Source organism: Nomascus leucogenys, chromosome 17, assembly GCF_006542625.1.
Source record: "Nomascus leucogenys isolate Asia chromosome 17, Asia_NLE_v1, whole genome shotgun sequence".
Classification (NCBI taxonomy): Eukaryota; Metazoa; Chordata; class Mammalia; order Primates; family Hylobatidae; genus Nomascus; species Nomascus leucogenys.
In genome coordinates this window covers 35,729,451-35,741,031 of record NC_044397.1, presented here as the reverse complement: position 1 = coordinate 35,741,031, position 11,581 = coordinate 35,729,451, and the positions used below count along the sequence as shown (strand labels likewise).

At 52.7% G+C, this 11,581-nt stretch overlaps 1 protein-coding gene across 1 annotated transcript; it reads right to left on the bottom strand.

Moving 5' to 3' along the window:
• Positions 1 to 546: 546 nt before the first annotated feature.
• TRIM56 (tripartite motif containing 56) lies at positions 547 to 6,463 on the bottom strand. The gene is made up of 3 exons (XM_030797344.1): positions 6,389 to 6,463; positions 4,787 to 4,940; positions 547 to 4,642 (listed from the first exon to the last, which is right to left on the bottom strand). Exon 3 carries the CDS (start codon positions 4,639 to 4,641, stop codon positions 2,374 to 2,376), a length of 2,268 nt encoding a protein of 755 aa, XP_030653204.1. The 5' UTR covers position 4,642; positions 4,787 to 4,940; positions 6,389 to 6,463; the 3' UTR covers positions 547 to 2,373.
• Between the last annotated feature and the right edge of the window lie 5,118 nt (positions 6,464 to 11,581).

Genomic DNA, 11,581 nt, shown 5'->3' with positions numbered 1-11,581 from the left:
GTGAGCCACCGCATCCAGCCTTTCTTTTTTTAAAAAAAATTATTATTTTTCATTTTACTAGTCCTTGCCTGCATACGTTTCCTCCAGGGTACACAGCTTATGTGCTTCTTTGACCAAATACTGTTCTAGTCACTGCATGTATTAGAGACCAAGGTTTTCCTCGTCAAATCAATTCCACATGGTTTTCCCATCTTCTTGGTTTTCTTTTTTTCTTTTCTTTTTTTTTTTTTTTTTTGAGATGGAGTTTCGTTCTTGTTACCCAGGCTGGAGTGCAATGGTGCCATCTCAGCTCACTGCAACCTCCGCCTCCTGGGTTCAAATGATTCTCCTGCCTCAGCCTCCCAAGTAGCTGGAATTACAGACGCCTGCTCCCATGCCTAGCTAATTTCTGTATTTTTAGTAGAGATGGGGTTTCTCCATGTTGGCCAGGCTGGTCTCGAACTCCTGACCTCAGGTGATCCACCCACCCCAGCCTCCCAGAGTGCTGGGATTACAGGCGTGAGTCACCGTGCCTGGCCCTTGGTTTTCTTATAATCTTCATTATTCTTTGCTGTGCCTACCTTTGTAATTTTTATTTAATGGAATATGTCCGCCTGGACTTTGATGATGTCCCGCATTGTTTCAATAAACAAGAAATGGTTTTTCCCAGAAAGGGATTTTCTTTTCTCTCTACCTATGCCCTGCACATTCCATCTGGACTTGTTCAAAATCCCGCTGGTTCCCACGAATGCTCCACTGTCCACAATCCCCACATTAAGACCCCCTTCTTCCATCTCTCAACAGCCCCTGGCTAAAAACATTCTCCAAGCCTACTTGCCTCCTCAATTCCACCACTGCTACCACTTATGAAAAGGTCCGGTGGTCACAGCCCACCTCCGACGGGTTCCTCCCTTCTGGTTTGATGCCTCTATCCATCGCAGCCCCATTGCACCTTCCAGGTTTTCTTAGCACCTCCGAGTTCCACTTGGCCGCAGGCTTTAGCTGTTTCCCCAGCAATAGTGGCCCACAGAGGACAAATTCCTTCACCCCCTAGTTTAGCCAAGTCAAGGCCAACATATCTCAAAGGAATTTTGCTGGAAAATGAAGAGAAGGCAACACATAGACCCTGGGAAATGGAAAGACACCGAAACAGAAGCGTTGGAGCATAGAGATTTTTCTGTCCTATGTACCTCTTCCCTCAGACTGGCTCCGTGGCTGCGTGGAGGGCTCCCCTGCTCTGATACTCATAACTTGTTATTTATTTATTTATTTATTAACACTTGATCTTAGCTGAGAAGTGATGGATAACCTGCTTTTTCTGTTGTTTCTGTTTTTGTTTTTTTTTTCGAGACGGGGTGTGGAATGCAGTGGTGTGATCACAGCTCACTGCAGCCTCAAACTCCTGGGCTCAAGGGATCCTCCCACCTCAGCCTCCTGAGTAGCTAGGTTGAAAGGCATATGCTACTACACGCAGCTAATTTTTAAAATTTTTAATCTTTTGTAGAGATGGGGTCTCGCTGTGTTGCCCAGGCTGGTCTCAAACTCCTGGCCTCAAGCGATCCTCCTGCCACGGACTCCCAAAGTGCTGGGATTACAGGCATGAGCCACTGCGCCTGGCAGAGCCTGTGTTTTTTTTTTTTTTTTTTTTAATACTTAATCTTAGCCAAAAGGCTGAGAAGTGATGGAGAACGTGGATTTTTGGACATGAATTCTGTTGGGTTTGGTTTTCCAGTAGCCTATTCTCTTCGCAGCCTTTGAGCCTAACACCTCTCTGGCCCCAGCTGCTGTCTGCACTTGCAGACCCTCCCGCAAGCCCACCCTGTACTACTGCCCGGGGATGCTGTGATCATAGGAGCATCCTGCCTGTGGCTGGCAGAAGAGGCCATTCACTGCCCATTCGAAATCTCAGGCCTCCTCTGACTCTGTAGGACCCTGTGCCCGTCCAGGGCGGGCCGGGGTCTCAGCTCTGTTCCCCAATGCACACGCCTGACCCACCCTGGGCCCTTCTTGGCCCCAAGACTCTCCCTCGGCTACTCTATCAGGAATGGTTTTGAAGAATGCAAATCAGGACAGGCTCACAAACCTCAGAAACCTAAACTATATAGCAGCGGCGGTGGTGGCAGCAGCCACTCACAAAAAGCAAGAGGCAGGTGAACTCCCAGCATCCCCTGCCACCCACCTGCCTCCTCTGCTTCTGAGAGTTAAGGTCACGCCACCACCTTGGCCCCTATTCTCACACACTAGAAGACGGGTTAGCAGTTTGGCACTCCATGTTGAAAAGTTGCCAACCCCTGCCCTTCAGGAAAATGTCCTCGGCCGCCACCTCCCACGGACAGATCTGCCTCCTTCCTGCCCTCTCCCTCCCCGCTTCCTCCCACCCTAGTCCTAGCCCCTTTAACTGTCGGGAGAACGGACCCGAAAGACGTGGATGGTCCCGTTACTGAGGGACACGACCAGGTACCTGCCATCCACCATGGTGGTAACCCGGGGCTTTTCCAGGCCGTGGTAGGCTGTCAGGAAGTCTCCAAGGAGGGACCCCTTCGGGTCCAGGATCACCACCTTGTTGACTTCTCGAAGGGTCAGGAAGATGTAGCCCTTCTTATCCACAGACACGGAGCCCGGCTGGCAGCCATGCAGGCCTGGCCCCTTGTACTCCCCAACCACCTGGCCCAGCCCATCACAGATTACCACACTATTCTGCTGCCAATCCGACCCCACGAAATGCCCCTGGGGGCTGGTGGTTAGAAACACCAGCGCGCGCAGGCCCCGGCTGGCCTTGCCCCCAGGAATGAACCGGGTGGCCAGGCTGCCTTCCATATTGTACACTTCCACGTGGCCCGCCACGCTGACGGCCACGCGGTCCCCGCTTGGCAGTGCCGCCACCGCGTGGCTGGCCTGGGAAAGGCTCAGGGCCCTGCGCCACTGCACCTCGCCGTCGGGGTCGATGAGATAGAGCCGTGCGCCAGCGGAGAAGGCCACGGCGCTCTGCAGGGCGGCCACGCTGCAAGGGGAGCAGCCCTCAGGGACCGGCACGGTGCCCTTGTAGTCGCCGTTGAGGGAGAAGCGTTTCAGTGCCCGGTTCTGCTCATCCGCCACCAGGATCTCCCGGGGACCGAAGGGACAGAGCCCGGTGATCCTGGGGGACCGCTTGTCTCCAGGCATCCGCGTGGGGAAACTGCAGGAAAAGATGGGTCTGGGGAGGAGGCCAGAGCAGTCCAGGTTCGGCCCCAGGGCTGGGCTGGGCTCCCGGGAAATTGACTTGAGCCTGCCTTTGAACTTTTTCTTCTTGTTGGGTCTGCCACCCCTGTGGGGCTGGGGTCCTCCATCCTCGTGGGGTATCTGCGCCCTGTCCTCCTCCAAGGTCTGGGCTCCCTCTTCTCGGGTTGTCTGGGCTTTTTCCTCTTTGGGGGTATGGGCTCCATCTCTGGCCTGGGGCTGGACTCCACCCTGTCGCTCCGTCTTCGGCGCATCCTCCCTCAGGCTCTGGCTCTCCTCACCTCCCTGGATACCAGCTCCGTCTTTCCCACCATCCTTCTGGGGCTGCTGCTCCTCAAAGGACAGCCGAAGAAGGTGGCAGTTCTTGTCCAGGAGCCCAGGATGGAGCTCCAGCTGTGGGAGCAGGCAGGGGGCCGGGCCCGGTGCCCAGGGGCAGCCCTGCAGCTGCCTGAGCCGCTGCGCAATCGCCCCTTCCAGGGAGAGGATCTCGGCCTCTCGCCCCAGGCTGAGTACCCGGCGGGCGAAGGCGGCTGCCGCCCTGGCCACCTGCTCCCGGCCCTCGAGTTCCGCCAGCCTCTCCCGAGCAGCTTCTTCGGCAGCCTCCACGTGGGCTCGTAGCTGCCCCAGCACCTCCTGCTTCTGGGCCAGCAGGGCTCGGAGGACGCCCTCAGCCGCCTCCTCCACTTGAGTCCCCACCCGGGCCGCCTGCTCCCGCAGCCGGGCTAGCGCCTCCTTCTCCACCCTCCGCGCCGCCTCCAGCTCCACCAGGTTATTGTCCACACCTGCCAGCAGTCCCTCCAGGCCCGGCCTCCGGGCACGCACAGCCTCGGCCAGAGGCAGGCAAGGGTGGTCCAGGTGGGGGTCTAGGCGGCACTCTCTGCACAGCAACTGCGAGCAGGGCTGGCACAGGAAGCGCAGTGCCTCCCCGGGGTGCTGGGGACACTGGGCCGCTTGGCGCTCCCGGGCCTCCTCATCATACCACCCGGCCCTGTAGCCCACCAGGTCCACCACGCGGTGGGTGTGGGTCTGGCGGGTGCAGCGGTGCCCGTCGGCACAGGCCTGGCACAAGTCGTCGGCACAGTCCAGGCACCGGGCGGTGGCCGGCCCCCCGGCGCTGGTGCCACCCACCAGGGGACACAGGGCACAGGCTGGCTTCCCAGCACGCAGGTCTCCACAGGCCCGGGCCTTCACCAGGTCCAGCAGCCCATTGACGAAGAAGTTGGTCTTGAAGGCGGCCACACCCTCGGGCGGCACAGGCACTGTCTCCCGGCACTCAGGGCAGCGGACGCGGCCGCCATCCGCCAGCTGGGCCAGGCAGTCCTGGCAGTAGGTATGCAGGCAGGGCAGTGTCTTGGGTGCCCGCAGCTGCTCCAGGCAGATTTTACAGGCCAGGAAGTCGCTGCTCAGGGCCTCTAGGAGGGAGGGTGAGGACCCGTGGGAAACCATGCTGCAGGCAGAGGCATCAGGATCAGAGTTGAGAACGCACCTTCACCAGCTCACCCTCTAGCTTCTACCGCCCGTCCTCAAGCCCCACGGGATCCCCAGGGTTAGGGGCTGACCCAAATGGCCGGGAAGGAACCTGAGGTCTCACCTGAATGGCCAGGAACTTCCTTCTAGTCTTCTGAGGCCTTGGGCCACTTGCTCTTGAGCTAAGGAGCTGCCCTCCTCCTTCTCCTCCTCCTCCTCCACTTCCGTGTGCACATCCAGCAAACGTAAAAGTGTCAATGCTACCTGTTGGGTCAGACCTGTGAGAAATGACAAGACCAGAGGTCCCTGACCTTAGCTAATAATCTAATCCTCAGTGTTCCCAGTCCACAGGCCTTGTGGCAAATGTGGTGCAAGCCCTCCTGTGTGCACAGGTACCGGGGTCCTGCTGTATAGGGTGCCAGGGTGCGAGGAGCAGGCAGTAAGGACACAGACGGGGATCCCAGTGGGCAGAGATGCCTAGGTCCTGCCAGTTGGGGTAGGATCTTGCAGTAGTTTAGGGGGCTTTAATCCTCCAAGCCCCATACACCTGCCTTCTTTTTATTTTATTTTACTTTTTAGCAATAGGGTCACCCTCTGTCACCCAGGTTGGAGTGCAGTGGCGCGATCATAGTTCACTGCAGCCTCAAACTCCTAGACTCAAGTCTTTTGAGTAGCTGGGAGTACAGGCATGTGCCACCACGCCCAGCCTTTTTTTTTTTTTTTTTTTCTTGAGACAGAGTCTCACTCTGTTGCCCAGGCTGGAGTGCAGTGGTGTGATCTTGGCTCACTGCAACCTCCACCTGCCAGGTTCAAGTGATTCTCCTGCCTCAGCCTCCCAAGTAGCTGTGATTACAGGTGTGCACCATCACACCCATCTAATTTTTGTATGTTTAGTAGAAGTGGAGTTTTGCCCTATTGGCCAGGCTGGTCTTGAACTCCTGACCTCAGGTGATCCGCCCTCCTCGGTCTCCCAAAGTGCTGGGATTATAGGCGTGAGCCACCATGCCCAGGGGCCCAGCCCATTTTTTAAAAATTGCTACTTTTTATAGAGATGGGGTCTTGCTATGTTGCCCAGGCTGGTCTCCAACTCCTGGCCTCAGGCGATCCTCCCATCCCGGCCTCCCCAAAGCATTAGGATTACAGGCATGAGCCACCATGCCCTCCTGGCCTTACACCTGTCTTCTGCTAGACCTGGGGCAGCATCGTGGGTGGTGGAGGCCCCATTTCCTACATCGAGCAGTTTCTAAAGCAGATTCTGGAGTGGGCAGAAAAAACGCCTAGGGGAAGGGCTGGTCCCCTTCCCGCTGCTGGCTCACCCTCCGATAGACTTGGCCTTGGCTTATCTCCTGGAGTCCTGTTCTTTTAGCTTTTCCTGCTGAATGCATTCCAGAAACCTCTGGAGGGAGGGAGTCCTGAGCTCCTGGCACAGCGGCTGAGACCTACTTGTTGGGCAGACTTGGTGGAATGTCCCCTTTTCTGGAGCTGGGAGGAGACCTCAGAGAGTGGGACGGGGTCTTTCTTGTGGGGACCTGTGGCCACGGAGCGGGAGGGAGGCCAGTGCAGTTTCTTGCCTGCCCTCTCCTCCTGCCTTCCGGGTGCCTCTTCGCCCCCCGCCCCCGACCCGCTTTCCCTCCCTTCCTCCTCCTCCCGCGCTCTCTCTCCACTCCCTTCCCCCTACTCCCTCCGCTCGGTCCTTCCTGTAACTGTGCCGCCCCCCACCCCTTACCTAGCCAGAGCTGATCTTGGCCTTTAGGATGGCGAGGGGGCCTGGGGCCTGGAGGCCGCTGTTGCTGGGTGCCTGGAAAAGAAACAAAACTGAAACTAATTGTACTTGTGGTGCAACTTCCGTCCCAGCCAGGGACACACCGACTCGCCTCTCACAGCCTCAGGCCCCGCCTTCTTCCCCACCCGGCCCTGTCCTCTCCCTCCGAGGCCCCCACCCCGGCAGGCAGCGGGCAGGCTTGGGCTGGAGTCCACCAGCCAGGTCGGCCTGTCAGTCCAGCCTCAGGGCTAAGTGTGTGTATGTCACAAACAGGGAACTACCTGAGGGCGGGTTCTCTGAGTAGAGGGTGGAGGGTCACAGGGTTTATTTGTGGGAAGAAATGAGAGCTCATCTGTGATTCAGAGACCAGGGTAACTAGACGCATGGCCTCAGGCTGGGCCTGCAGATTTGCTAATACTCCAGGCAGGCAGGTGCCTGCAAAACCTCAAGTGAGGGCTTTCATTCCATAAACCTTTGCTGAGCTGCAGGAGAGGCTGTGGGGGATCAGGTAAGGAGCCTCATGCTGAGGGAACAGCACAGGCTTCCTGGAGGAGGCATCAATGAGATGAGTTTAAAGAAAGTGGGAGGATTGCTTGAGCTCAGGAGTTCAAGACCAGCCTGGGCAATATGGTGAGACCCAGTCTCCATAAAAAATTCAAAAACTAGCCTTGCATGGTAGCGCATACCTGTAGTCCCAGATACTCAGGAGGCTGAGGCAGGAGAATCACTTGAGCCTGGGAGGTCGAGGCTGCAGTGAGCCATGATGGTGCCACTGCACTCCAGCCTGGATGACAGAGCAAGACCCTGTCTAAAAAATAAAACAATAAGAGGGCATAGAGGGCTGGAGAACACTGAGAAGAATGTTCGTTCCTGTTCCGGGTACTGGGAGCAACAAGGGTGCATCCCCATTTAGGATGATGTGTGTGGAGAGGATACGAGAGTGTTGGCAGAGAAGCCTGCATTTTATCAAAAAAGACAAAAGAATCATTGCAGGAGATTTCCCTCAACATTTCGTGAAAAAATAATTTTTATTTTGAGACGAAGCCTCACTCTATCGCCCAGGCTGGAGTGCAGTGGTGTGATCTCAGCTCACAGCAACCTCCGCCTCCCGGGTTCAAGCGATTCTCCTGCCTCAGCCTCCCAAGTAGCTGGGATTACAGGCGCCCGGCACCACGCCCGGCTAATTTTTGTATTTTTTGTAGAGACAGGGTTTCACTATGTTGGCCAGGCTGGTCTCGAACTTCTGACCTCAAGTGATCCACCCGCCTTGGCCTCCCAAAGTGCTGGGATTACAGGCATGAGCCACCATGCCCAGCCCCATTTTATGAAAAATTCAAAGCACAAAGAAGTTGAAAGAATTGTAGTGGGCCGGGCGCAGTGGCTCACGCCTGTAATCCCAGCACTTTGGGAGGATCACTTGAGGCTAGGAGTTCGAGACCAGCCTAGCCAACGTGGCAAAACCTCGTTTCTACTAAAACAAAACAAAACAAAACAAAAACTTAGCCTTCCTAGCTACTTGGGAGGCTGAGGCAGGAGAACTGCTTAAACCTGGGAGGCAGAGGTTGCAGTAAGCCTAGATCGCACCATTGCACTCCAGCCTGGGCAACAGAGTGAGACTCCGTCTCAAAAAATATATATATTAGCTACCTGGTGGCTCACACCTGAAGTCCCAGCTATTCAGGAGGCTGAAGCAGGAGGTTCGCTTGAGCCCAGGAATTCAAGGCTGTATGTGCCATGATCATGCCACTGCACTCCAGCCTGGGTGACAGATCAAGACTATCTCTACAAAAAAAAAAAAATTAAAATTAAAATTAAATTTCCTGTTGTGAATCTCGTAAGGTCTTAATATAGTGGTCAAGGAAGGCCATTATAAGGCCTCCAGCAGGGAAGTTTGGACTTTGTCCTATAGGTATTGGAGGGGGTGGCCAGCACAGACATTTGTTTGTTTGTTTTTTGTTTGTTTGTTTGTAGAGATGGGGTCTTTCTATGTTGCCTAGGCTAGTCCTGGGATTATAGGCATGAGCTACCAGGCCCGGCCCCCAGCAGAGGTTTTTAATCCTAAATTATAATGTAGATACTATAATATAGATACTTTAAAACACTCATATCATCATTGTAACACAATTAACTATTTCTTTCCTGTGTGTATGTCCTTTGGTCTCTGTCCATATTTTACATAATTATATTTACAGGGTACGTATACATTTTGTCTATAAAACTTAGCCGTATACCAACTGGTAAACAAAATTATGAGGCCAGGTGTGGTGGCCCATGCTTGCAATCCCAGCACTTTGGGAGGCCAAGGTGGGAGGATTGCTCGAGTTCAGGAGTTTGAGACCCACCTGGTTAACATACTGAGACTCCCCCATCTCTACGGAAAAAATAAAAAATTAGAAAGAGGGCGCATGTTCTTAGGATCTCCCAGGGCTGTGTCACAAGTCATTAAAAAAAAAAAATAATGTGCCTATAGTTCCAGCTACTTGGGAGGCTGAGGTGGGAGGATCGCTTGAGTCCCAAGGTCCAAGACCAGCCTGGGTTAACACTGAGGCAGAAATTTAAAAATAATAGTAATAATAAGTACTGCATTCATTCACTCCAAGAAAAGTAAAAGCCAAGGCCCAGAATGTGGGAAGGTAAGGGTTATAAAGAAAAGAAGAATGAATTTTCCTGTGCCCAACAGGCTCACTTCAAGGACAGTTATAAGATAACGCTGTTTGAGAAGTCGAAACCAAAGGAATAGGCTCCAGACAGTCCCCTCCGGAGCAAAGGTGAAGGAAAAAAAAAAAAAAAAAGGACAAATGTCTGTATTTAGCCAGTTCTTGTTTTTTCTTTCGATGCAGCTATGAGGCCACCAGCTATGCAAGGCCATGAATTATGCCAAGTCATCAGTTATGCTATAGATTGTGTGACCTGTCATTATATGATTAACTGTCTTTGTTTTGCTTCTATAAGTTTGCTTATAATAATCCTGCTCAGTCTTTGTTCAAGGCTCAGCTTTTTGGATGTGAATCCACTGAGCCAGCACACACCTTAAGATAAATATCCTCCTGTATTCACCCATACTGGTCTCTCTAGGCCTCTGCATCCCACAGCAACATAGAGAGATCTCATCTCTAAAAACAAACAGGCCAGGCGGTGGCTCACACCTGTAATTCCAGCACTTTGGGAGGCCGAGGTGGGCAGATCACCTGAGGTCAGGAATTCGAGACCACACTGGCCAACATGGCAGAACCTCATCTCTGCTAGAAATACAAAAATTAGCCAGGCGTGGTAGCATGCTCCTATAATCCCAGCTACTCGGGAGGTTGAGACAGGAGAATCACTTGAACCCAGGAGGCAGAGGTTGCAGTGAGTCAAGATTGCACCACTGTACTCCAGCCTGGGCAACAGAATGAGACTCTGTCTTAAATAATAATAATAATAACAAACAACAAAATTATGGGTGGCTATTGTGTGGACTGAACTCCTACATTAGACTCCTGCCAACCAGACCAAACCAAAATGGAGTCACTCATGCTAAATGCCACATCATCAAACCGAGAGTTTGAGGAAGCAGACAGATTCCCAAACAGACCAGTTTTTCTTGAAAACAAGGGATTCCAGTCTACTTGAGTGAACATAATAAGGAAGTCCCCACTGCTTTAACCTTCCAAAAAAACAACATGAAGTAACCTAAGGTTAACCAATTAGCTTGTTTTTCTATTCTTCTGTTTCCTTGTTCCTTCCTTACAAACTCACTGTTCTGCAGTTACAATGTGAGATCTCAGCCTATTTCGTAGAAGGCAGGCGGCTCCCTTCGTGAATGGCAAAAGCCCACTAGATCTATAACTAGAATTGTTGTAATGTTGTCATTTGACAAAATATTTTCTTTTCTTTTTTTCTTTTTCTTTTTTTTTTTTTGACAAGGTCTTGCTCTGTTGCCCAAGCTGGAGTGCAGTGGCTTGATCTCAGCTCACTGCAACCTCCTCCTCCCAGGCTCAAACAATTCTCCTGCCTTAGCCTCCCAGGTAGCTGGGACTACAGGCACATGCCACCATGCCCAGCTAATTTTTTTATTTTTTTGTAGAGATATTAAAATTTTTTTTTCACCGTGTTGGCCAGGCTGGTCTCAAACTGCTGAGCTCAGGTGATCTGCCTGCCTCATCCTCCCAAAGTGCTAGGATTACAGGCATGAGCCACCACGCCCAGCTGACAAAATATTTTCTAGGATTTTACATATTCTTTGTAGCTTTTAGAATTAATGGCTTCATAAATTATCTGCCGTAATTTACTTAACGATTTAGTAATATGCTAGTAAACTGTCTCCTCCTCTTTAAAAAAAAAGCCCTGGGCCAGGCGCTTTGGCTCACGCCTGTAATCCCAGTACTTTGGGAGGCCAAGGCGGGTGGATCACAAGGTCAGGGGATGGAGACCATCCTGGCTAACACGGTGAAACTCCGTCTCTACTAAAAAATACAAAAAAATTAGCCGGGCGTGGTGGCAGATGCCTGTAGTCCCAGCCACTCAGGAGGCTGAGGCAAGAGAATGGCATGAACCCGGGAGGTGGAGCTTGCAGTGAGCTGAGATTGCGCCACTGCACTCCAGCCTGGGCGACACAGCGAGACTCTGTCTCAAAAAACAAACAAACAAAAATCATGCACACCACCACTGATTTAACAAGCAGCCCATAGAATTCTTCTTTAAATAATTTTTATTTACTATTATTTCATATTGAAACAAGGTCTCGCTATGTTGGGCAGCATGGTCTTGAACTCCTGGCCTCAGATGGTCCTCCCGCGTCAGCCTCCCAAAGTGCTAAGCAATGAGCTCTCAAGGATCCAGTACCCTTTGGAAACTTTCAGAATGTTCTTTGATCGCAGTGTTCAGAATTTCACAGTGAGTACATCCTGCCAGGCATGTAGTGGCTCTTTTAAATCTGCCAACATGGCTGCATACAGTGGCTTATGCCTGTAATCTCAGCACTTTGGGAGGCCGAGTTGGGTGGATCACCTGAGGTCAGGAGTTCGAGACCAGCCTGGCCAACATGGTGAAACCTCGTCTCTACTAAAATACAAAATTAGCCGGGTGTGGTGGCGGGGCGTCGGTAATCCCAGCTACTCTGGAGGCTGAGGCGGGAGAATCCCTTGAGCCGGGGAGGTGGAGATTTCTATGAGGCGA

Excerpts from the sequence above, each read along its gene's own strand:
- TRIM56 (XM_030797344.1), bottom strand. The coding sequence starts at position 4,641 with ATGGTTTCCCACGGGTCCTCACCCTCCCTCCTAGAGGCCCTGAGCAGC.